Genomic DNA, 27,105 nt, shown 5'->3' with positions numbered 1-27,105 from the left:
AATTTGGCATCTCCTAGCAGCACTGTCATTATTTATAAACAGAGTATAATGATACCTGTGTTCCTGGTGTATTGATAAAAATCCTATGAGAAAACGTATATGAAAGTGGCACAGACTTTAAATCACGCTCTGTGCAAGTGCGAGGCGTGTTCTGCGTGTTTCTGTTTTCCTGCATCCTTTCACAAGTCCTTTAATCCTGCCTCAAGCCATACCTGTCTTTTTTTTTTAATATTCTTTTATTTATAAGTCCCAGATGTCACTGCTTGTACATGTGTCCATTAGGGGTGTGTGTGTATTTTTTTATGTATATATAAAAATACATGTATAAATATATATAAACATATATGGAGAGAGAATGTGTGAGTGAGTGGGTGGAAAGCATGTCTGTAGCAGGAAAGGCAAGCGCACATATCACAATTTATTTTGTAGGTTGGAAGTTCTGGAGTTCATTCAGTTTGCTCAAGGGTCCCCTCAGAATGTCTAGGAAAATCTCTTCCTACTTCCTTATTGACATCTGTCAAATCTCACTTCTTTTCGAGACCGCTTCAGTTATCACTTCTCAATGGAAGCCTGTTGTGACATCTTGTTTGAATTACTAGGATTCCCTATTCTGGACTCATGTTGCCCTTTGCAGATCTACCAGTACTTTCATTATATTCGTTCCATGATCTTGTAATTTTTCCTTCCTATATCTGTCCTCTTTTCTGGGCAACAGACGCTATCATCTTGGTGTTCTTGTGTGACTGACAAAGAGCATCATAGATGTTTATTATATTTGGTTTCTTTTTTATTTGATGAGTAGTCAGTCATTTAATATAAACTTATCCCTTTGTCTTACATCTGAACGGAGATAATCCAGAGAACCTAAATGAGTTGTCTAGTGTTATACAACAAATCACAGGCACAGTCAATACTAGAACACAGGTGTTTCGATTCTATGTTTTTTATTCTTTTTGGGTGACTGATGAGTAATCGCACTTGGAATATGAACATGATAGTTTGATACTATCATCACGGATAAACACCAAGATATTATTCCTATCTGAATCGTAAAGCAATGTAAAATCTTTTTAAAGGATTATTTATAATGAAAATAAATATGGACATTTCCTATTCTTTAGCAGTACCTTGGTACTGGTAGTATTAAGAGTATTATGTTTTTCTGTTGATGCCTCTCTAAACCTCCTTTCATGGTAGTTGGTTAGTTTAGTTACTTTTTGTTACAGGTGGTATCTATTGTATGGGTCACTATTTCTGTATACTAAGTTATAATGTGAAATTCTTATATGTCTGCTAATTTTGTTCTTGCTCTCTCTAGGTTTTATTGCTTCAGACATGACATCAAGACACTCCAGTACCCAGCTGTGGTTAATCACACATTACCACGAAATGGGATCGTTGTATGACTATCTTCAGCTCACTACTCTGGATACTGTTAGCTGCCTGCGAATAGTGCTGTCCATAGCTAGTGGTCTCGCACATTTGCACATAGAGATATTTGGGACCCAAGGGAAGCCAGCCATTGCTCATCGAGATTTAAAGAGCAAAAACATCCTGGTTAAGAAGAATGGACAGTGTTGCATAGCAGATTTGGGTAAAGTTTTAAAAATATTTTTTAATTACAGTTTTTACTTTTGTTGCAGTCCATCATTTAGCTAGGTCGCATCCATGCCCCCTCCCGTAACATCTTGTTATGAAGACTTTCAAGCACGCAGGCAGATTGAAAGAACTTCCTTGTGAACAGCTATATACCCACTACCTGGATTCTCCCATCAAAATTTTACTGTTCGTAAGCTTTCTCACATATCCGTCCCTCCCCACTCATCAATCCATCTTTAATCACTGATACATTCCCAAGTGAACTGCGGACAAAAGAGCCCTTTCTTCTGACGACTTCAGCGTGTATCCCACTCTGTCGTGCCCTACAGCCTATTATGTTTGACTTTTTTTCTCTCCAGGTAAAATTCCAATTTCATGCAAAATACACAAATCTTAAGGAATACCTTCTCACAGTTTTGACAAGTGCTGTAAAATCCAAATCTGTATCGAAACTCAGACCTTCGCATTATCTTGGAAAGTCACTTCCAAGTAAACTGCTTGCTCAGTCAGTTCCTGACCAGCCCACCCTCAGGGGCAACCAGTAGTCTATAGCATTCTGATTTCACAAACCTTTACACAAATTTAAAATAACCTATGGAGTGAGGGGTACCTGGGTGGCTCAGTTGGTTAAGTGTCTGACTTTTGGTTTTGGCTCAGGTCATGATCTCAGGGTCGTGAGATGGAGCCCTGTGCTGGGCTCCACGTGCAGTGTGGAGTCTGCCTCGGATTCCCCCTCCCTCTCCCTCCTGCTCATTCGCTCTCAAATACATACATACATACATACATACATACATACGTACATATGTACATACATAAAATCTTTAAAAAAAAAAACCTATGGGATGAGTTCATCATAAAAATGGCTTCTAAAGTTGTTTTTCTGTAACCATGGCAAAAGTATCAGTCAAGAAAGAGGAAAAAAATTCCTGAACCAGTTCACAATTTGTCCTGCTGGGATATCTCATTCCTGTGGTGTTAGGGTAATGCTCAGTGTAGCTTTAATTGTATTATAAATAAGATTATTTTCATTTATAGTGACACTGTATATAAAACCATATGCAACTTGGATATTGGCTGAATAATTACGCTAATGAAAACTGAATGGTATTATCGGTTATTCATTTCAGTGGACTACTGAGAGTCCTCGCTCCATTTGATTAAAACATGGTTTATATTATATTCATATCATTGTAGTTATTGTGAGGCTGATAAAGGTTTGGACAATATTAGCTCTTGTATATAAATGATAAAATTTATTCTTATTTTAAACACAAAGGATGTGACATGTCTGAAAAATGTATTTCTTTTGAATTTCTTTAAAGTCTGCATTCCTGCTGAGAATTATTTTACGATGTTTTGCAAGTGTGAGAAGAAAAATACTTAGGATAGCAGTGAAAGGGTATGGCTCTTAAGTTTTTGTGGTGTAGAGGACTTTTATGGCCACGCCCTGGCTTTTGGAGCAGGGTGATTTGGACTTGAATCCTGGCTTTCCTAGTTATCACCCTGTATATCTATGCAGGTATTTTAATCTGTCTATGTACCTGCCCGAAGTGCAGGACTGCTTATCCTCTATTGGGGGGCTTAGCCAGGAATGCTTTAGTGTTTGACACTGTGCGCTGTAATTCTGTATTGTTTCAAATGTTCATAACATTGTGTTCAAGTATTATTCATGTTACTCAAATCAATTACTATGTACCTCTCATGGTTCTTATAAAATTCAGAAATGATTATACTTCCTTGGCAAATAATAAGCATTCAGATGGTAGCTGTTATAGTCCAGTGGTCTAGGGGAGATGGAAAATTGAGGAAGCTGTTGGCTTTGGTTATGGACTTGATAGGGAGTCAGAGGTGTTTTTCAGTAAGTCCAACTAATTAGTCATTCATTTTTCTTTCTTTTCGCTGGTAGCCTTCCAGTTGGATACATGGATTTGTACAAATACGTGTGTTAAGGTGTTACTATCCAGGGAATAATTCCTTGGTACAGAAGATAGCTGCTCTAAGATCATCATTTGTGTGTAATTTTTCACTTTATACCCAGAAATTAAGAATCATTCATTAGAAATCATGTTCTATTATTGATAAGGCAAAAATACCAGTATTCTATTTGTTTTTCTAACTTTTTATCATAAAAAATTGAAACATACAGAAAGGCTGAAAGAATAGGAAGTACAATGATCTTTCATATGCACGACACCTAGATTCAACAGTTGTTAAAATTTTGCAATATTTCCTTTATTTCTATGTAGCTGGGCATCTGTCTTTGCTCATACATTTGAAAATAAGTTACAGACATCACGACACTTGACTCCTAAATACTTCAAAATGTATCTCCCGCATAATCACAGTTTATCACACCTAAAATTATTGATAGTTCTTTAGTATCATTTAATGTCCATTTTCAGATTTTTCCTGTTTTTTTTTTTTTTTTTAAGATTTTATTTATTTATGTGACAGAGAGACAGCCAGCGAGAGAGGGAACACAGCAGGGGAAGTGGGAGAGGAAGAAGCAGGCTCCCAGCTGAGGAGCCCGATGTGGGACTTGATCCCGGAACGCCAGGATCACGCCCTGAGCCGAAGGCAGACGCTTAATGACTGCGCTACCCAGGCGCCCCTGTTTTTTGTTTTTTTTTTAAGATTTTATTTATTTATTTGACAGAGAGAGAGACAGCCAGCGAGAGAGGGAACACAAGCAGGGGGAGTGGGAGAGGAAGAAGCAGGCTCCCAGCAGGGCAGGGAGCCCGATGCGGGGCTCGATCCCAGAGCCCTGGGATCACACCCTGGGCCGAAGACAGATGCTTAATGACTGTGCCCCAAGATTTTTCTAGTTTTCTCAAACAAGAATTTAGCCAAGGTTTACACATTGTATTCGGATGTTTTGTCTCTTTAGGTAGCGTGATAATTATCTGTTACTGGGTACCACATTACCTCTACAACTGTAGCAGCTTAAAATAACACAAATTTGTTATCTCACATAGTCATCTGAGGGTCAGCAATCTTGGGATGACTTAGCTCCCTGGTTCTGGCTCAGGATCTTGTGGGGGTCACGCAGTCAAGCTGTCGATGAGAGCGGCAAGCGTCCGAAGGCTTCGTCAGGGCTGGAGGAACTCCCAGGATGGCTCCACTCACATGGCTATTGGCAGAAGGCTTCGGTCCCTTGTCTGGGAGGCCTCTCCACAGGGCTGCCTGAGTGTCCTCATAACACAAGAGACCTGAGAGAGAGCGGAGAGGAAGCCATGGTGCTGTTGATGTCCTAATTTTGATCTCCATTCACTTCTGCCATGTTGTGTGTGACTGTCCAGCCCTCACTCAAGGCATGGGGAATTGAGCTTCGCCTCCTGAAGGGAGACATTTCAAAGAACTTGTGGACATATTTTTAAACTGCTCCAGCTAGTATTGCCATGATCTATTCAAACTGCACCTTTTCATATTCTGTTATTTTGGCTCTTTGGTTCTGGAAACGGTAGAGAGGTGTCCATGTTTCAGGAGATGTTCACTGTGGCCGTAGAATCTGGGGTTGATTAGAAGAATTGGGGAAAGAGGAGCCAGTATGATGTTGTGAATGCAGTTGCTGATTTCTCTGCCAATTATTAAGGGTGCGATACCATGTGCCATCTCTGTGGCGCGAGAAGGAGTCATCGTCCCACACATTCAAAGCCATGGAGTGGGAGGAGAAGCATTCTCCACAGAAGGCTTGAGGGATCCCCAAGGGATCATTGGGTTGCAAAGGTTTACAGAGGCGGCTTGTTCCAATTTGGCACTTTTCATTATTTTGAGTGTTAAAGGAATCACTTGGAGTTGGTCAGCACATACATCAAAAAGTAATTTCATTCTCAAATGAATCATGCATGTATCTGCCTAACCCTCCCGGTCGGCAAGGAATGCCAGGTCTCTCTAATTGAAGAATTCTGAAATGAGTCATGGTGTAAGAAAGTGCTTCAAAGCCATTTAGCATGAGAGTTGTGCTTTGAATCGAGGTCTAGTTTAACGCTGTCTGCATGCATGACTGTAGAGAAAGGCCTGTGGGTTTGGTCAGCATGGCTATTTCTCAGGTGAGCAGCTCTTCCTAAAGGGATGGAACAATGCCTATGGTAGCCCGCCTTTTATGTAGTAATACATTACCTCAAATTCTCTGCCTCATCCTGTTGGAAATTTGTGTTTGCACGTTATTGGGAGCTGTGAGGGAATATGAGAGCTTTACTTCTCCTAAAACCCTTGGAGGTTCCCACTTAACCTGTGAGCCTGTTTTCCTGTGGACTTGAAATACTGGCCTCATATTGCTTTGGTGCATTGGTTTATTATTCATCCAGATCTTTTTGTTTCAGAGGTTCAGGTGTTAACCTAAGAGCTTCAGTCTGGTTCTGGCATTAGTTCTTTTTTCTGTTGTCACGGAAGTCCTCTTCCCACAGTATTCCAGAGATTACCTACTCTGGGTATAGTGCAGCAGTGACCAGGACTGCCACAAGAGGGCGCTTCAGATTGGGGTCAGTTTGAACATCCTTCAGCAACCCTGTGTGAGAAAGGAAGCAAATTGACCCACGTTGTTGTCTTCTTCCTTTCAGGCCTGGCAGTCATGCATTCCCAGAGTACCAATCAGCTCGATGTGGGGAACAACCCCCGTGTGGGCACCAAACGCTACATGGCCCCTGAAGTTCTAGATGAAACCATCCAGGTGGACTGTTTCGATTCTTACAAGAGAGTTGATATTTGGGCCTTTGGACTTGTCTTGTGGGAAGTGGCCAGGCGTATGGTCAGCAACGGTAAGTACGTGATCTAATACAGCAATGTCCTTCCCTGAGTCCTCTTGGTTCTGCTGTCTTTAAAAGGGCAAAGGAAATATTTAAGTCCACGTTGTTCCATGAATCATACTTATTCCTTGAATCATACATCAAGCTATCAGCATCTATATTTGATTTATGGCTAGTAGGTGGAATGTAATGGCATTATATTTTAGCTACACAAGAGGAAATGAGGGTTGAAAAAGAATATTTCGGGCTGGGACATCTGGTCCTGGCACTGCCTCCCTGGTGCTTGAGTATAAGCCCCCAATAAACACTGCCTGACTCTTGGGGGAAAAAAAATTTCGGAGAAGACTAGTTATTCTTTGGCTTTTCTTTTGAATAGTCCATATTTCATTCCTTCCTTTCCCCATCTTCCTGTTCTGCCTTTCTTCCCATCCTCTCTCTTCCCTTGTTCTTCTCACAAGTGGAATTTAACATGAGAAGAATGCTTCAGTAAATTGAAGGGTGAATTCTATTTTAGATATTTTTACTTCTTAAATTTGGGTTATTGAGAAGAGGCTCAGGTTGCACATTCAGAATTCACCTCTTTGTAAGAAGCAAGGCTGTACCTTCTGAATTAGTGAAATTCAGATTCAGGAAGCCCGGAGTGGGTGGCTAGTGCTGGTCCTCCAATGAGTAAGTTTTATGAAATGCGTTGTCTTCATAGTTACAGAAGCCTATGTCCGTCCTTTCAAACCTGTGACCCCTACAGTAAACTCTTAACTTATTCTTGTCTTTCATGTATCCAAATCAGCCACAAATACACTGTTGAACTTTACTGGAAGTACATTGTATTCTGAAAGCGCCAAGTATACTGTTCTAAATTGCACCTGCCCCATCTACTCACAAAGTGGATTTTATGGCAGACTTTCTTGAATCACTTAAATAAACTTCTGTCTTCTCAACTGGAAGTCTTCTTTCAGAGGACATGTCTGAAATTGTTCCAGAAAAACAGGCAAATGCCATATATTTAGATTTATATTTATTTTCAAAAGATACTTTCCTCTCCTAGGACTCCTTAGAATCCTGGATTTGAAGTATGAAAGAAATAATGTGTGAATGCTCAAGGTTTGAGATTCTTGGGGCAATCATAATTTTCCTGAACAACATAGCCAGAGAATAGGAAGTTCTTTGAGGAAAGCGGCATCGGAGTAATTTACCCTAGCTTTCGTGTGCAGTAATTCAAATTGGCATGCCTTCATGGTAGGCTGCTGCCGCCTTTTCTTTTCTTTTTTTTCTCTAACAGCAGAGTGTGTCTGGCTTTGAGACCCTTAGAGAGTCTGTTAAAAGCAATGTTTCAGATTAAACATAAACATACATGCATTGCTACCTGACTGTTCTTTTAATTTTCCTTTTCTTTTCTTTCTTCTGATGGAGTCATGAACATTTTCTTGGTAATTGTTTCTCAATCGTTGGGAGCTTACTGAGTAGCATTTTGTGCCATCAAAGTGCCTTGAGAATTATCTGCAACAGGGAGATTGTTTTGCTGATTTATGAAGTTCTGAACTTTGCCTGGAATTACACATCGACTTCATTTGCTTACCCCCTCCCCAAGAATCCTTGAGCATCTTGGAACTGAAAATCTAATTTTAATTTGTTTATTTCAGCGAACAATTTAGAGGAGGATTGGCGTCATAATAAACCATGCACTGGGGAACTTGCCCCCAGTGAAGAGGAAACTAATATCCCGAGGCCAGGATGGTAGCCGGCCAGCGGCGGCTGGGCTGGAGCCGCTCCAAGCAGGCCTGCACGATGAAAGCTGAGCTTGGCAGAAATGTGGGATTTGGGCTTTGTAAGAATTCATGTTGCAAACGCGTTCCCTGTGTTACAGGCATAAACCCAAGTGGCTCTTAAAGATCACTTGTGCTTAATAGGAGTCCATTTGAAATTAGAGTCATCAGTTTAAAATTGAGCTCAACAAATGGTCGTTTGCATCATCTGTTCTGTGTTTAACGTTCTTTTGCAGAAAAAAATCACGAAGGGTAGAGGAAGAGGGACTATTTTGGTTGTTTGATCGATCGACTTCCTGTTACGTCATCATTTAGGTGGCTCTCTGGTTCCTAAAATTCTGTGGGTTGAACTTCTCTTCTGTGGTGTAGTTGGATTTTTAGTGGGAGGTAAGGGTATGTTGTGTCTCCTTTTAAATCAGTTACTGTCCCTTGGCAGTGACTAATTTGATATTTTCCCCTTCTCTTTTTAGTCCCCCCTCCTCCCATAAATGTGCACAGGCGCGCGCACGCGCACAGATGGAAATCCTTTATCTGGACTCAAAATAGGTTTGCACGTGGGATTGAACACTTCTAGGTTGATTATTAATATTTTAGTTATTACTACCCCAAAATGAAAATGAGTAGAAAGAAAAATAAGAGAAAATTTGCCCTTACGTTCTAACATCCGTGTGCCTTTCCACTTCTTCTCTGTGCACCCTGTATGTTTTTGACGTCATTATCATCATAGTATAGTTACAGTTCTGTATCTTTTTCATCCGAGTGTGTCTTTTAACGGGAAATAGTCTGTTTTTATTTTAAGTGGTCATGTGATATTTTATTAGCCATTTTCATATTTCAGACATCCCATCTCCTCCATTCGGGGCCTGTAGTAGGTACCTTTGTTCATATAACTTTTTCACTTGGGGAATTAATTCTTAATCTGAAAACAAGTAGACCTAATAGGTCAAAGAGTATGGAGGTTTTTATGGCTTGACACATATTGCCAAATTGCTTTTCATAAGAGTTGTGCTAATTTACAATATCCCGCTCACCCCAGGGTGCGATGTACCTATTTCACTTTCTTACCAGCTTTAGGAGCTGTCATTAAAAGAATATATATTTTTGAAATTATTGCATATAAAATGTACCTCATTTAAATATATGAATATCTTAGGAAGGTCATTATAGTTATGTATCCTTTGAGTTTCTGAGTCCATGATAAAAATTGATGACCAGATAGTTCTCCTGGAGCAATATGATCCTCGAGTGAACCATGAGTATAAAAATATGTTGCATTTTGTATTTTCATTGGAATGTTACATTTATTTGCTGCTAATAATAAACTTCATGCTGTTTCTGTACAGGAAATGAGAATTAAGTCCGTTTGCACATCTGAAGACTTCTCAGTAGTGTCTTTTGGAATTTACTTCCTATGTTTAGTTGGATACCGAATTTGGAATTGGTAGAAAGGAAAATGGTTTTCTCACCTTTCCTGGGTGAATTTTGGGTGTCAGCTTAAGGCAGGGGTTTGCCTGGATCGATAGTTCTTTTTTTTTTTTTTTTTAAGATTTTATTTATTTATTCGACAGAGATAGAGACAGCCAGCGAGAGAGGGAACACAAGCAGAGGGAGTGGGAGAGGAAGAAGCAGGCTCATAGCAGAAGAGCCTGACGTGGGGCTCGATCCCATAACGCCGGGATCACGCCCTGAGCCGAAGGCAGACGCTCAACCGCTGTGCCACCCAGGCGCCCCTGGATCGATAGTTCTTAAACTGAGTGTCTGTCAGATTCATCTAGAAACAGAATGCTGGGCCTGCCACCCCAGAGTTTCTGATTTAGGAGGTCTGGACGGAGAACCTCCCTTTCTAACAGGGCCGCAGGTGATCCCCACATTACCATTGGGTCAGGGGCCATACTCTTGAGATCTCATGTTAAAATGGGATCAGTCAGTCTTCCCAGGCTGGGTCATAGATGCCTCCAGGATGCTGACAGTCTATCTGAGCAGGATGCCCGTGATTTTTTTTCTGATGCTTTAGGTGACACCTGCTCTCTTGCAAGCTTAGGAGGGGTTCATTTCATCTTTAAGAGTCTTGTGTCTAGGCCCTGGCCTTTCTTTCTAGATTTTCCCTACTTCTCTGACAGTATTCTTTTTTTCCTCCTTTGATAGTTCTATGGATATATTTGTGTCTGCTTACCTGAGTTGAGTGCAGTGCGAGGACAGAACTTTGCATGGGGATTGCATAGGTAAATAGATACATCCTTACTGTGGACTTGTGCCATTTCGCTTTGGTCTGATAGAAGACCTTGAGTCGCCCCTTCCAAGTATCCCCCAGTAGTATGTTCCCTCTCCAAGGCAGAAGCCCTTTCTCTGGAGCCTCAGCTTTCAGTGTTATGCCTTGTTTGGATCTCTACATGCAGAAACCCGACAGGCGTGTTGTTCTAATACTGTGGTCATCTGCTCAAGGGTTGAAAACCCAAGTAAGATAATCTTCACCATCCATCCTCCAGCACTTTCGACCACAGCATCATCTGAGCAGCTCGAGCCTCTGTTCAGCGTCATGCAGCTCATAGTCTATATTTCATTGCAGTTTCATGTCATATAACTTGGTCATTTATGTGACAGGTATACTTCACTGTCGTCAATACGCTAGAAATTTTGAAAAGGCAGTGCACCCAGTTTGTAGGCAAGCACGTTTGCATGGTAGGACAGATCCTGTTCCTTCATTGTGTTTGGTTGCTAAGTACCTGGTTGTGCCGTGTTTCTCTCTTTCCTTGCTGTGGCTTTCCCTGGGCCCAGAGCCCTGCACGGGGGAAGCCGCGGCGCGGGTGCCCCCTGTGCAGCTGCGTGCTGCCGCTCTCGGGCTCTTCCGAGGCGGTACGGTGTGAGCCTTCACATTTCAGGCTCTGCAGTCATGCTCTCTGCCTCGGTCACGTGCATGGTGTCATCATCCAAAAAATGTTGCCAGTAATAGTATTTACTTTAAAGGGTTCTTTTTTTTTTTTTTTTTAAGATTTTATTTATTTATTCGACAGAGATAGAGACAGCCAGCGAGAGAGGGAACACAAGCAGGGGGAGTGGGAGAGGAAGAAGCAGGCTCATAGTGGAAGAGCCTGATGTGGGGCTTGATCCCGTAACGCCAGGATCACGCCCTGAGCTGAAGGCAGACGCTTAACCGCTGTGCCACCCAGGCGCCCCAAGAGTTCTGATGATGAGCTGAGCTCATGTACGTGAAGCACCCTGTGTGTGTCTGGCATGTAGTAAGTGTTTAGTAACACAACCATGGGTACCTGCTGTTCACTGGAAATGAGTGATAAGGCCACTCGAGTGATTCTCCGTTGGCCTTCCTCCACCTTTCCTTATGCCAATCCTGCACTCACACACTACATTTGTTTCCCTCTTCACTTCCCACCAGAGGACTGGGTGGACACACTCTCTTGTTTCAGTGTTACTGACTTTGTTTATTTAGGGATGGATTCCAGTGTGAAAATGTATCTCATAGAAAAATGCTTGCTGGCCAGGCTGCATCTACTATGGGTTGAGGTCGAGGAACTATTTGTTAGAATAGGTTTCCAAAGCCTGTGTGTCAAACACCAACTTATTCTCAGTAATCCTGGGCTTGCCGGGGAGCTGCATGTGCTTCTGTTCCCAAGCACGATGGGCTTGTGTATGGAAACCATGACAACTTTTATTTTCTTCAGCAACTTGATATCCACCATATTTCAAGTTTTTTTTCCCACTGGTGTATATTAAGGTTTGAACAAGGGGAAGAATCATCATATTAGGGAATTTTTTTTTCATATTCATTAGAGTCATTTCTTTCACGTGCTTTGTTTTGTTTTGTTCAGCCTTTCGTTAAGTGGCTGGGGAAAGGAATATGGAGGTGGAGGGGGAAGAAGGATATTTTCCCACTGATTCCCAGAATTTCATGTTCCTGATTGAGAGATCCAGACCAGAGGAGAGCAGTCAACTGACCTCATGAAATCATAGCCTGAGTCTGGCAGAACATTGTTCAAGTATCAGGGTCTTAAACCTTGTAACAGCCCAGCATTCAGTGACACATTCTTCCTCTCCTGTGAGACCCCGGAAGCTGCCAACTTTTTGGGACTCTCGTGGAACGTTTCTCTTTCTAGGTGTTGGCACTACACCCGATCAGAGACATCCTGTTCATAGCTTAACTCAGACCATGGCTGTGTACCTCTCCAAGGCCTTTTGTCCTCTCCCCTGACAGCTAACTGTGATACTCACGTGTCCACTTCGTAGGGTCTGACTACACGGTGATCGGTAGATCGTGTGCTATGTGACACTGATGAGAATCTCGATAATAGGAATACTCGTATAATTTTAATACACATCTCTGAGAACAGAGTCAGTCTTGGCTTGAGTGATGTGCATGGCTCCATATGCCCGCGGGTTGCAGTAGGGGTAGAGGGATGAGGGCATGCCACGCGTGTACTCTCCCTAGCAGGGAGCAGCCAGAGCTGTTCTTCAGCTCCCTTGCTGTTGCAGAAAGGAGTACCTGGCGTGGGGTAAGGCAGGGCTCCCAGCGAGTGTGCGCCGTGAGATTACAGAAATGCCTTGAGATACTGATTCTCTTAAACCTCCAGCAGTGAGACAGGACCCGGGGGGCCAGAACCTCCTGCGTTGTCGTCCCCTCTGCCGTGAGCAGCCTCATGCATTTACCTGTTAGCGGTGTCTGATGTGCACCACGGCACGAAAAACGTTTGAAGGCCTCCTGTTAGGAATGTTCAGTGAAGTAACACAAATCTTGGGTATACCTTTTTGAATCTTGGAGAGCAGTGTTCACAGGCATTCTTTCTGGTGAGACTAAATTCATTTATACACATACTACCTTTGGGGTGTTTTCCATATTGAAATCGTGCTGGTACCAGTATTAATCTTTTTCTTTAACTTGGCTTTTTTCAAACTTAGTGTATCGAGGCCTAGTTGACGTACAACGTTACATCGGTGTCAGGTGTACAGCATAGTGGTTCGGCAAGTCTATACACGAAGCTGTGCCCACACAGCTGTAGTTGCTGTCACCGTACAACACTATTCCAGTACCACTGACTCGATTCTCTAAGCTGCACCCTCCATTCCTGTGACTTACTCGTTCCATAATTGGAAGTCTGTACCTCTCCTTCTCCCATTTTGCCCATCTCCCCACCCCTTTCCTCTGGTAACCATCAGTTTGTATTTATGGGTCCATTTCTGCTTTTTGGTCATTTGTTTTGTTTTTTAGATTTCATAGTAAGTAAATTCATATGGTATTTGTCTTTTTCTGTCTGACTTACCTCACTTAGCATGATACCCTCTGGGTCCATCCATGTTGTTGCAAATGGTGAATCTCATCCTTTTTTATGGCCGATTAATCTTCCATTGTGTGTATGTGTGTGTATGTGTGTGTGTTTATGTGTGTGTGTGTGTATGTGTGTGTGTGTGTGTGTATGTGTGTGTATGTGTGTGTATGTGTGTGTATGTGTACACACACAACATTATCTTTATCCATTCGCCTGTCGATGGGCATGTGGATTACTTCAGTATCTTGACTATTGTACATAATGCTGCAATAAATATAGGAGTGCATATATCTTTTTGAATTAGTATTTTCATTGTCTTTGGGTAAATACCCAGTAGTGGAATGACTGTATTGGTTAGTATTTCTCTGTTAACTTTTTTTGAGGACCATCCAGACTGTTTTCCACAGTGGTTGTACAGATTTATATTCCTAGACAAGGGTTTTTCTCTACATCCTCACCAGCATTGGTTATTTCTTGTCTTTTTGATATTAGCCATTCTGACAGGTGTCAGGCGATACCTCGTTGTGGTTTTGATTTGCATTTCCCTGATGCTGAGTGATGTTGAGCATCTTGTCATGTGTCTGTTGGCCATCTGTATGTCTTCTTTGGAAAAATGTCTGTTTAGGTTTTCTGCCCATTTTTAGTCAGATTGATTATTTTTTGGTGTTGAGTTGTCTTAATTCTTTGTATTTTGGATATTAACCCTTTACTGGATATATCATTTGCAAATATCTCCTCCCATTCACTGGGTTCCCTTTTCATTTTGTCGATGGTTTCCTTCGCTCTGCAAAGCTTTTTATTTTGGAATAGTCCCAGTGGTTTATTTTTCCTTTTGTTTTTGTTGCCTGATGACATATCTAGAAAAATGTTGTTGTGGCCGATGTCTGGATTACTGCCAATGTTACCTTCTAGGAGTTCCATAGTTTCGGGTCTCACTTACATCTCAAATCCATTTTGAGTTTATTTTCGTCTATGGTGTGAGAGAGTGGTCCAGTTTTCCCAGCACTGTTTATTGAAGAGAATGTCTTTTTCCCATGGTATATTCTTGCCTCTTCTGTGTTTGATCAATTAACCATATAAGTGCATGTTTTTCTTTCTGGCTATCTGTTCTGTTTCATTTATCTGTGTGTTTACTCTTATTCCAGTATTATACTGTTTTGATTATTACAGCTTTTTTTTTTTTTTTAAGATTTTATTCATTTATTTGAGAGGGAGAGCACAAGCAGGGGGAGGGGCAGAGGGAGAGGGAGAACCAGGCCCCCCGCTGAGCAGGGAGCTCCATGCAGGACTGGATCCCAGGACCCTGAGATGATGACCTGAGCCGAAGGCAGGTGCTTAACCCCCCAGGTGCCCCGATGATTACAGGTTTGTCGTATGTCTGGAAATCTGCGATTGTGATGCCTTCAACCTTTTTCTTTCTCAAGATCACTTTGGCTCTTTGGAGTCTTTTGTGGTTCCACCCAAATTTTAGGATTATTTGTTCTAGTTCTGTGAAACATGCCATTGTTATTTTGATGAGGACTGTGTTGAATCTGTAGCTTGCTTTGGGTAATGTGGACATTTCCACAGTATTAATTCTTCCAGTGTGTGGTATAGCTTTCCATTTGTTTGTGTCATCTCCAGTTTCTTTCTTCAGGGCTTATAGTTTTCAGAGGAGGAGTCTTTCACCTCCTTGGGTAAGTTTATCCCTAGGTATTTTATTTGTTTGGTTGCAGTTGTAAGTGGGATTGTTTTCTTAATTTCTGTTACTTCATTATTAGTACATAGAAATTGCAACAGATTTCTGTGTATTAATTCTGTATCCTGCAACTGTACTGAATTCCTTTATTCTAATAGGTTTTTGGTGGAGTGTAGGGCTTTCTATGTATAGTGGGAGGTCATCTAAAAATAATGCAGTTTTACTTCTTTCTTACCGATTTGGATGCCTTTTATTTCTTTTTCTCGTTTTTTTGTCTGATTGCTGTGGCTTGAACTCTCAGTGCCATGCTGGGTAGAGGTGGTGAGAGTACACATGCTGGTCTTATTTCAGATCTTAGAGGAAGAGCTCTCAGCTTTTCCCCATTGAGTATGATATTGGCTGTGAAGATGCAAAGGTTTTGTCCATGAACCACTTCAAATTTTCTCATATGCCACTCTTGAAGGAAACACTATATTATCTTATAGTTCTCCCAGAAGCCAAACATAAACTGTTCTAATTCTTATCTAAATGGCTTTAGTTGTAAAGTTCTAGTCTCTGAAAGATTTCAGAATTTCTATAGGTGTTAACTGGTAACGGCAGCCCTCTGTATGGATATAGGTGTGAGGGACTATGTTCTCCTCACCTGTTACCTGGGTGTCACGGTGACTGCCCATGTTGGAGGACAGCGGAGAGAGACAGTGCAGTGAGCATCTTGTGACATGAGATTAATGCAGAGAGGAGCGTCGTTCATTATGTCACTGTTGGCTTGTTGGGAAGAATTCTAGAATATAAACAGGGCATTGGATGCCTTGCTGTTAATTACCTGGGAACTTGGACAAAGCAAGTTTTCCTGTGTGGTCCTCGGTTCTTTTTTTTTTTTTTTTTTTTCTTGTGAAGGAAAAGAGGACTGTGATGTAATCGACATGATTCCAACACCCCATGATGCCCCTTCACCTTACCTTCAGATGATCCAGAGGATAGCCAGGTCCATAATCCCTTATCTGTGATTGAGAAATTCCCAAGCTTTAGAATCCAATTTCAGAACTTACTTGGCAGAACACCTGAACTCATTTAGGAGTCAGACTTCACTTGAATTGACATGAGTCTATTTATAGCTTTTATTTATCCCATTTAGTGGGACTGTTGATATATTTCACTACAGAAATGTGTTTGGTTGTGGGGTATCCCTCAGACTCTGCTGGGGTGTCACATAAACAGAGTGTGTGCCTCTTACTACCTTTATAAAGTGTAAAAAACTCCCAAATTCTCAAACACATCTAACCTCAAGGGTTTTGGATAAATGATTGTGGACATGTAATCAATATTCACTCAAGTAATATGTATGCATATCCTAGGTATTCCCTTTTAGGCTCTGGGAAGCAGTAGAGCAAAAAAATAATAATGTATCTCTTTAATATTTAACAGATTAAGCGACTATGGTTGAGGTGTATGGGTGTGTGTGTGTGTGTGACAGAGTATAGCGAGGGCACTGAACTTTGTCTAGGGTCCTGGAATTGTGGTAGCGAGGTGGGAGGGTCTTCTTAGAAGATAGAAAGCATGAACTGAGTCATAATTGAGATGAAAGGAGCTAGTCGGGCGGACTAGCGTGGGCAGACATGTAGATGGGAATGAGAAATACAGTCCAGTGATGATGACAAGTGGTATCCTGGGCAAAAGGAAGCACTGTGGGGAGTGACACAGGTGCCCTACGGCTAGAGCCGCAAGCCACGCTAGTGTGGCCGGTGCCCCCCAGGTATGTGGAGCAGTGTGGTGGGGGAATGAGCCTGAGCCCATGCAGACACAATGAGCTTTTCCCTCGGTTCTCCCCCTAAAGATTTGGCAGGGGGGCAGGGGATATGGTGGATGGCTAGCAGGGCAGGGTTTGAAGCAGACATACCTGTAGGTCCCAGATGCGGCTGTCAGAGCGGGGAGAAGATGGTACCCCGGTCTAAGGCTTTGGTGGGGAGGATCGCAAAGAAGACTGTCTTTCCAGAGAGTGGTCTAAGATGCGACTCTGGCATTTCATGCTTTTTGGAGCACTGTCTAGGGCATTCTTTCTGATCTATGCATCAGCTTTGTGATGTGTACTTAAAGGTGTTGGAACTAAGGCCTGGCAAGTAAGGGGTTTACTCAGGACCATGCAGCAAATTCATGGGAGGGAGATTGGTTGGTAAAGATATATTTGTACCAGAGAATAGAAAAGTTCCAAAGAGACATATGCTCAGGAAAAAATTATTGTAGAAATCAGATACATATGCCAAGAGTTGTGGGGGAGTAGGTTATGAATAATTTCTGATTCCTTTCTTGTGGCCTTTTGAGTCACGCCAGCCACCTTTCATGGAGAAGCAGGGCCTGGTCCCTCGATCCTTGCGCGACTGCTGTGTGAGGGCCCCGCCCCCCCGCCTCGCCGCGGCCTTGCTGCGTGCACCCCACATCTGGCACTCAGAGGACTTCGCGTTTCTAGTCACTTTTCCTGCTGTCCTCTCTGCCGGCTCATCATTTGGCAGTTGTTCATTGAGTGCCGTCTTAAAAGGACCTAAGAGTTCACTTTTTTGCCTGGCTCTCCCGATTTCTGGCAGCAATGAGGCACAGTTAGAAATAACTTCCTACCTTGACACCAGTTGAGTCGTCCTTGACCTCCCGCTCTCCGTACCCTCATGTGCACCCGATTTCAGCCACAGGGCATTCCCTCTCTACAACGAGCGAGGGTCACCTGTAACCCCTTGTCTTTGTCCTCACCCCGCTCCCCCCCCCACACACACGTCCCCTGTTGCTGGTGTTTCTCATCCCCATCCTCTTCTCTGCCTTGCAGTCTCCGTATCTTTCTCGGTCTGCCCAAGCCCCAGCTCCCGCAGAGCTTACTTACGCTTCCGTGACACCCCGTTATGTCTGGTACTGAAACCACACAGCTGCTTATTTTCTCTAAGACTTGCTGAGTATCGTATCCCTGCACCTTCTCCCTGCTCTTACCTCTAACGCCTGTGTGTAAGTTGTCACATTTCCCTTCCCTCTTATTCTCGGCCTTCTTACCAGCACTGCATCTTTTTTTATTTTTATATCTCCAGTGCCAAGCACAACCTCTGACTCAGTAACCATTCTGATCCCTTAAACTGTGTGTGCCAATCTAAGAACTAGCACATAAAAATGTATTTTGAAAGGCAAAGATAGTAGTGGGGTAAAAAAACATTTTTGAGGGTTTTTTTTTTTTTTACGAGATTTCCATTATCTAAAGAAAGAAGGGCTTGTTTCCACAGATTGTGAATTCCTTGACAAACGAGCATGTCTTAGACTTTTATCATCCTTAACATTTAATGTGGTGCTCCACACCTAGCAGGTGCCTAATGTGCTTTATTGATTGAAATAAAATAATTGCTTTCTTTGGCCAGAGGGAGTTCCATGTGACTGCTAGAGTTTAGTCCCGGATTTATTTGCACGGGTCCTGCTTCTCCAGAATAAGATGGAGACAATCAGCAACTGACCAGTGGTTGAAGAGAGGTGTGACTAAATCCCAGACATAATCGATTAAATGGTCTTTTTAAATTTGATTCCTTTTGTTATAACATGGGGCAGATAATGAGATTAAAGTATGGGAAATATAAACAAGAGGGAAAACCTCAGCTTTGTATAGTGAAATTTGTTGTTGGGATCACTAGATCTCGTGTCTTGAAAATCCACCCATGCCCTTTTCTTTTGCGTTTAGAGAAAAGCCCACTTAGCCCTTCCAAACTAGCCAGGCAAATGATCCCAACTAGCTGGTTAAGTGACCGTGAACACGTAATGCTATTATGCTAAATTAAAAAAAAAAAAAATAAAGTAGGCTACTAAATGTATTCTCGTTTGGAGGAGTTAAGACAGTGAAGGGCACATCTCTATTTCCTATAACTTCATGTAGCCCTTAAAAAAGGTGTAAATGACCTTCTACGTCCATGTCTAGTTGTATTTTGTGTGGTATGTCTTAGTACTAGAAGGAAGTATTTTTGTTTTAAAGTTTCATGGGCTCCTCATGAGAAGAGATGAGGCCTTTGAGGTGAGGGGTCACAAATCTTCTGAAAGCAGTGGTTTTCAGGAAAGGTTTTAATCCGTTGACTAATACACTTTATGATTACAGTTATGCAGTGTGGGTAAGTTATTTAGACTTAAACAGTTTCAACTAGAAATTTATTTTTACATTACTGAAAACAGAATGTAGTATCAGTGAACTTAGTCAAATCAATGAAGTTAAAGAAATTGCATAGATTTTTTTTTTTAAAGATTTTATTTATTTGAGAGACAGAGATAGAGAGTGTGCACAAGCAGGGAGGAGAGGGAGAAGCGGGCTCCCTGCCGAACAGGGAGCCTGATGTGGGGCTCGATCCCAGGACCCTGAGATCATGACCCATGCCGAAGACAGAGGCTTAACCTACTGAGCCACCCAGGCGCCCCTGCATAGATCTTTTTTTTTTTTAATTATGTCATGTTAGTCACCATACAGCACATCATTAGTTTTTGATGTAACGTTCCATGATTCATTGTTTGTATATAACACCCAGTGCACCATGCAATACGTGCCCTCCTTAATACCCATCACCGGCCTATCCCAATCCCCCACCCCCTTCCCCTCTGAAACCCTCAGTTTGTTTCCCAGAGTCCACAGTCTCTCATGGTTCATTCCCCCTTCTGTTTACCCCTGCTTCCTTCTTCCCTCCCTTCTCCTACCGATCTCCCTGCTATTCCTTATGTTCCACAAATGAGTGAAACCATATGATAATTGTCTTTCTCTGCTTGACTTATTTCACTTAGCATCATCTCCTCCAGTCCCATACCATGGTGATGCAAATGTTGGGTAATCGTTCTTTCTGACTGCATAGATCTTCTTAAACATGTTCCTTATCATGGCTAATCTTTTGCATAAACGAGGTGTATTTATATGGGATTTGTGAAATGGGTTCTTGCAGTGAAGTAACTTAATTTCTTTGATTGAAGCTTTTCAGGTGACCCGTAGGAATTAAAAGGCTGTGAGAAAAGTTATAATTCAACTTTTCTTTCTTTTCCCCAAACAACCTGTTAGGTATTTAGAAATAGAAGAAAGTTACATGGAGAAAGGAAGAGGGCAGTAAACCAAGTAGCCCCCTGGCCTCATTGTTGAAGGCTTTGATGGTAGAAGAAAAATGGATTTCTTGGTTTCTTCTCTTTAAGGGGAAGAATCAGTTTTCTAATTCTAAGTGATGAAGTTTAAAATGTCTCTATTTGTAGAATTACATCAATTTCTTTCACAAAGAAGAGTAATTTTTCTGGGGGAAAAAGGGTTTCTAAGGCATTGGAAGCCTTGCTAAGCTGAAATTAACCTCTTTCATATTTGCTTGGGGTAAGGAGAGAGTTCATGCTTTTCAGCCATTCTTCTGTCTTCCCAAATGACTATCTTTCTCTACATTTTGTTCCTTCGATCTGAGAGTGAATAATAGAGCCATCAAGCAGGCAACTGTCTGGCTGTCTGAGGTCGCCCATTCAAAGAAGAAATGAATATTTCATATTATTTGCAGTCTACCAGTGGGAGGGATTATTTCTGTGTTCTGTTTTTACTTCTCTTCTTTCACTGCTGATTTTATTTATTTGGGTTCCCTCTTTTTCTTGATTTTTCTTGATATTTCAAAGTACCACCTCTTGGTTTCATTGATCTTTTCTGTTTCTCTTTTATTTTCTCTGTGTTTTTATTTTCTCTGTGTTTTTATTTTCTGTTTCTGCCTTGATTGTCACTGTTTTCTTCCTTCCACTAACTTTGGATTTATTCCTTTTCTAGTTCCTTTAGGAGTATGGTTAGATTGAGATTTTTCTTGTTTCTTGAGATAGGCCTGTATTGCCATAAACTTCTCTAGAACAGCTTTTGCCGTGTCCCAAAGAATTGGGACCATTGTGTTTTCATTTTCATTTGTCTCCATGTGTTTTGTATGTCCTCTTTGATGCCTTTGTTGGCCCGTTCATTCTTCAGTAGTATGTTGTTCAGCCTCCACGTGTTTTTGTTTTTTCCAATTTTTTATTTTTTACTTTTTGTAATTGGTTTTTAGTTTTATACTGTTGTGTTCAGAAAAGATGCTTGGTAGGATTTCAGTCTACTTAAGTTTATTGAGATTTGTGGGCTGACATTTGATCTATCCTGGAGAATGTTCCATGTGGACTTGAAAAGAAGGTGTGTTCTGTTGTGTTTGGATGGAATATTCTATATACACCTGTTAAGTCCGTCTGGTCTAATGTGTCATTCAGAGCCATTGTTCCTTGTTGATTTCTGCCTGGATGATCTGTGCATTGGTGTAGTGGAATGTGAGTCAATTTCTTCCTTCTGTCCATATTTGCTTTATGTATTTAGATGCTCCAACGTAGGGTGTATAGATATTTACAGTTGTTGCATGCTCTTGTTGGTTTGAATCCTCCATCATTATGCAGTGCTCTTCTTTGGTGTGACAGTCTTTGTTTTAATCCACTAGGCTATGTAAGTATTGCTTCCCCAGCTTCTTTTCTTTTTTTCTTTCTTCTTTTCTTTTCTGCTTCCATTTACATGGAAAATCTCTTTCCATCTCTTCACTTTTAGTCTGTTTGGGTCTGTGGGTCAAAGGGGGTCTCTTGGGACGCCTGGGTGGCTCAGTTGGTTAAGCGTCTGCCTTCAGCTCAGGTCACGATCCCAGGGTCCTGGGATCAAGTCCCGCATTGAGCTCCTTGCTCAGCGGGGAGTCTGCTTCTCCCTCTGCCTGTCGTTCCCCCTGCTTGTGCTCTTGCTGTTAAATAAAATCGTTAAAAAAAAAAAAAAAAAAAGGAAGTGAGTCTCTTGTAGGCAGCATATAAATGGGACTTGTTTTTTTTTTTTATTCATTCAGTCACCCTATGTCTTTTGATTGGAGCATGTAGACCACTTACATTCAAAGTAGTTGCTGATAGGTGTGTGCCCCTTGCCATTTTGTTCGTTGCTTTCTGGTTGTTTCTGTAGTTCTTCCCTTGCTGGCTTTCCGTGTGACTGATGACTCTTTAGTGTTAGACTTGGCTTTCTCTATTACAGGTTTTTGTTTTGTGCTTACCACGAGATTTATATATACCATCCGAAGTATACGGCAGTCTGTATTAAGTTGCTGGTCATTTAAGTTTGAACACGTTCTAAAAGAATTTTATTTTTATTCTTGTTTTATATGTGGTCATATTTTACATTTGTATTTTGTGAAGCCCTGTAACCTAGTTTTTAGATACAATCGATTGTACTACTCTTGTCTTTTAATCTTCATATTAGCTTTATAAGTGATTGCTTGACTGCCTTTACTGTGGGGGCTTTTAATTCTTGAATTTTTTTCCTTTCATAATTTTCTTCTGTTTTTAGCCTTTGCCTTTTCCACTTACAGAAGTCCTGTTGTGATGATGAACTCCTTTAACTTTTATTTGGGGAACTCTTTATCCAGAAAGTTATCATCCAGAATTTAAGGAGAGATACTCTTTTGGTTTTAGGTTTTTTTCCTTTCAGCGTTTTGCAGGCCGGAAAAGCGTGACATGATATAGTCAAAGTTTCTGCTGATTAATCAGCTGATAGCCCTTCGGGGTTTCTCTTGCATACGACTATTTGCTTCTGTCCTTATTTTTATTCTTTGACATTTTAATTATTACGTGTCATGGTGTAGGACTTCCTTGGTTTCCATCTTATTTGGGACTTTTGGTGCTTCTGGACCTAGAAGTCTGTTTTTTTCTCCCTAGGTTAGGAAAGTTTTCAGCTATTATTTCTTCAGCTAAGTTTTCTGCTCCCTTTCTATTTTCCTTCTGGGACCCAGGTGGTGCAGATCTTTTTCTGTTTGATATTGTCGAAGAGGCCCCTTCACTTATCCCAATTACAAAAATTTTTTTTTTCTTTTTCCTGTTCAGTTTGGATGCTTTCCATTACCTTGGTTTGCTTTCCGATAGATCATCGATCCGTTCTCCATCCTCTAATGTAGAGTTGATTCCGTCTAGTATGTAGTTCATTTCAATTATTGTGTCTTCAACCCTGTTGTTTATTTCTTTGTTGAAGTTCTTCCTGATTTTATCCACTCTCTTCTGCAGTCTGGTAGCATCTTTAGGACCACCCCTTTGAACTCTTTATGAAGTAGAGTGCTTATTTCCATTTCCTTTACTTCCTTCTCTGAGCTGTTGTCTTATTCTTGCTTTTGGAACATATTCTTCTGTCTCTTCATTTTGCTTGGCTTTCAGTGTTTCTTTGAATTAGGCAGAACAGCTAATTCTCCTAATCTTGAAGGGATGGTTTCTTTTATTGTCTCCCCCAGCGAGACTGTGCCTGGCGACTTTGGTTGGCTGGCTGGAGCTGTGGCTGGTGCAGGCTCGGGGTCCTGGGGCACGCGGTGCTGGGGCGGCGCTGATTGGATGGTCAGAGCTGAACTGGGCACTGCGAAGTCTTGGGGCTCACCTGTCAGAGGGTGCCAGCTATGCGGTCCTGGGGCTGTCTACATGGAAGGCATCCTTGCAGGATAGCTCAAGTGGCCGCAGGCCAGGTTATCCCAGGATACTCTGTGCGGACGGAGTCCTGGCAGGGCAAGTGGAGCTGCAGTGTTGCACAGGCCACAATATATGGCGGTGTTGCGTGAAGGGGGAGCTCTATTGGGTTAGCTTGAGCTGAAGCAGGTGCAGCTGGGGGTCCCAGGGCCCTGTACAGGGTGGTGCCCTGGCAAGCTGTCTGGAGCTGAAGTGGGTGTGGGGTGTTCCTGGGTAGTTTGTACCTGTGTCACCTTGACAAGATGGCTCAAGCCATAGTGACCACTGACCAGGAGTGTCTTAGTGTGTGCTTCAGGTGGCTGCCTTGGCGGATGGCTGGAGCTGGTGTGGGATAGGGGCCTGGGGCTCACTGAGGCAGTAGGCCAGCTGTGGTGTGCAGACCCTGCTCTTGTCTGCACTATCAAGGTTGGGCAGGGGTGGTTAGCTAGCAGTGGTGTTCACCGGCCCCTGACTGAGAGTTGCAGCAGATCCCCGGCGTGTGATGGAGTTGTAGCACTGGATCTTTTATATTCTAGTTGATCTTTTAGACTGTGGCATTTTTGCTCTGGGCCCCAGGTAGACAAACCTGTTCGTGGCCCCTCGGTCCTAGCTCTGCATGTTGAAGTGCCACGGTGTTGGGGGTGGGGGCTCTTCTTCAGGAGACGCTGCTTTATAAATACGTGTAGATTTGGTGTATCCATGAAGGAGAGGTGTTCCGGGGCCTCCTGTGTCACCATCTTGTACCAGCATGGTGTCACTTTTTGATCACCAAAGGAATTTTGTCCTCAGTCACATTTTGGGTATTACAGAGCATTTTGTCAATAAATATAATTACATGAGTAGTAGCCACATTTTCTTCTCACGTCATTCCTGTGGAGACGTGGGGGAAGAATATCTTACCTTGTGCTCCACTTATTTTGTAGCTCTCAGCATCGCCTTGAAGTGAGGAAGATGTTCAGTTCTTCTCCTGTCGCATTAGAAGCTGCGATACAAATTAATAAAGCCTTAGGGGAAGCCTCTGCTCTCTCGCTAACCAACACACTTCTTGTCCACGTGCACAGGTATCGTGGAGGATTACAAGCCACCATTTTATGATGTGGTTCCCAATGACCCAAGTTTTGAAGATATGAGAAAGGTGGTCTGTGTGGATCAACAGAGGCCAAACATACCCAATAGATGGTTCTCAGACCCGGTAAGAGTGCCAGTTTCCTAGAGCTGTCTTCCCCTTTTTCCTAGGGGAAACTCAAGAGCAAGCCAATAGCATAGTTCCTGAATGATGGGCCCTGTCTATGGCTCTCTACCTTATGCAGAAGGGCCTTGGACCTCATTAAGTAGGTTCACAAAATGGTATCGTTGAAAGAGCAGCATTCTCTGATCTTACTAATAAATGACAACATTCACAGGAATTTCTACTATTGACTAGCTCTAGAGTTAGGAGACTCATTACTCTCCCACTAGCCCTAGGACTGCAGTTTCCCAAGTCAAACCAGAAACTAACCTCTTTCCATCTCTGCGTATCTGAAATTCCAAAGAGACGCTGTGCTGCTGAAGAGTCTTACTGCTTCTCTTCAGTAGCAGCAAATCTGAAACACCGACATATGACGCCATGTGCAGATTTCATTATTAACTCTGGGGAGCATGAGCTCTTTTAGCACCCATAAAACATCAGGGGGGCCAGTCCTTCCTCTGTAATTTACCTCATAAAGTCAACTGGTAGCATTAGGAGTCCAAAGGTCAGATTCAGGAGACTCAAGAGGGACTCTTTTATCAGTGGTCAAGGCCTTGATTATTTGATGAAGAAGACGGCAGTAACATCACTAACTTCCCGAGACCTGCAGAGTTCTGCAAAATCTGTCGACATAACATCTGCCAGGGTTCTGGGGGCCACTGAAAGCCACTTTTTCACTGTGGTATTTGTTCTTTCTCTCCTCAGACATTAACCTCTCTGGCTAAGCTGATGAAAGAATGCTGGTATCAAAATCCATCCGCAAGGCTCACAGCCCTGCGCATCAAAAAGACTTTGACCAAAATTGATAATTCCCTAGACAAATTGAAAACTGACTGTTGACATTTTCATGGCGTCAAGAAGGAAGATTTGACGTTGTCTTTGTCCAGCTGGGACCTAATGCTGGCCTGACTGGTTGTTGGAACAGAATCCATCGGTCTCCCTCTGCAAATGGCTGCTTTGACAAGGCAGACATTCTACCCAGCCATGTGTTGGGGAGACACCAAAACCACCCTAACCTCGCTCAATGACTGTGAACTGGGCATTTCACAAACTGTTCACACTGCAGAGACTAATGTTGGACAGACACTGTTGCAAAGGTAGGGGAACTGGAGGAACACAGAGAAATCCTAAAAGAGATCTGGGCATTAAGACAGTGGCTTTGCATATCTTTCACAGGTCTCCTAGACTCTCCCCATGGGAAACTCAAGGAGGTGGTGAATTTTTATCAGCAATATTGCCTGTGCTTCTCTTCTTTATTGCACTAGGAATTCTTTGCATTCCTTACTTGCACTGTTACTCTTAATTTTAAAGACCCAACTTGCCAAAACGTTGGCTGCGTACTCCACTGGTCTGTCTTTGGATAATAGGAATTCAATTTGGCAAAACAAAATGTAATGTCAGACTTTGCTGCATTCTACACATGTGCTGATGTTTACAATGATGCTGAAACATTAGGAATTGTTTATACACAACTTTGCAAATTATTTATTACTTGTGCACTTGGCAGTTTTTACAAAACTGCTTTGTGCATATGTTAAAGCTTATTTTTATGTGGTCTTATGATTTTATTACTGAAATGTTTTTAACACTATACTCTGAAATGGACATTTTCTTTTATTATCAGTTAAATTCACATTTTAAGTGCTTCACATTTGTATGTGTGTAGACTGTAACTTTTTTCAGTTCATATGCAGAAATGTATTTAGCCATTACCCCTGTGACACCACCGAATATATTACTGATTTAGAAGCAAAGATTTCAGTAGAATTTTAGTCCTGAACGCTGTGGGGAAAATGCATCTTCTTCGGAATTATCCATTATGTGCATTTAAACTCTGCCAGAAAAAAATAACTATTTTGTTTTAATCTACTTTTTGTATTTAGTAGTTATTTGTATAAATTAAATAAAAGGTTTTCAAGTCAAAAACTTTTTTTTTTTTTTTTTTTACCATATAAGAAAGATCTATATTCTAGAATGCATTTTATTATGGGAACAATAGAAGCACAAAATGAATTTATAAATCGAATTTGCTTTTCAAGTCTGGCAACAGTCTTGAGGGTCTTAATGAGGATGACGTCCAACTTGAATGTGGTATCAGAAAATCTGAATTTTGTTTCTTTTTTTGGCTGTGATAATTTTTTCTTGGTCTGTGCCCCCAACTGTGAAGTGAGGGTGATGATAGACCTGTTTGATCTGTTTTCTTTACATGAGGGATGGGAGTATAAATAGGAGGGATGATGTCCAAGCATTTTTTAGGGTGAAGTCCTGTGTGAGTGGAAAGCAGTCTTAAATATCTCCCCTTGCTGCTTGGGGAGAGTCCTTTGCTGGTTTTCTTCACTTCTTG

At 41.9% G+C, this 27,105-nt stretch overlaps 1 protein-coding gene across 6 annotated transcripts in view; it reads left to right on the top strand.

The window, feature by feature from the left end:
- ACVR1 (activin A receptor type 1) overlaps positions 1–26,687 on the top strand; it is a 128,835-nt gene extending 102,148 nt beyond the window's left edge. For all 6 annotated transcript variants that reach the window (XM_026492757.4, XM_057317917.1, XM_026492754.4 and 3 more), the window contains 4 exons: positions 1,319–1,594; positions 6,159–6,356; positions 24,595–24,725; positions 25,467–26,687. In XM_026492757.4, coding sequence (XP_026348542.1) covers positions 1,319–1,594; positions 6,159–6,356; positions 24,595–24,725; positions 25,467–25,601 — 740 coding nt within the window. In that variant the 3' untranslated portion in view covers positions 25,602–26,687. The remainder of the gene's footprint in view (positions 1–1,318; positions 1,595–6,158; positions 6,357–24,594; positions 24,726–25,466) is intronic.
- Positions 26,688–27,105: the final 418 nt, after the last annotated feature.

This window comes from Ursus arctos, unplaced genomic scaffold (assembly GCF_023065955.2).
Source record: "Ursus arctos isolate Adak ecotype North America unplaced genomic scaffold, UrsArc2.0 scaffold_1, whole genome shotgun sequence".
In the NCBI taxonomy this organism is placed as follows: Eukaryota; Metazoa; Chordata; class Mammalia; order Carnivora; family Ursidae; genus Ursus; species Ursus arctos.
This window is presented reverse-complemented; position numbering and strand designations above follow the sequence as displayed.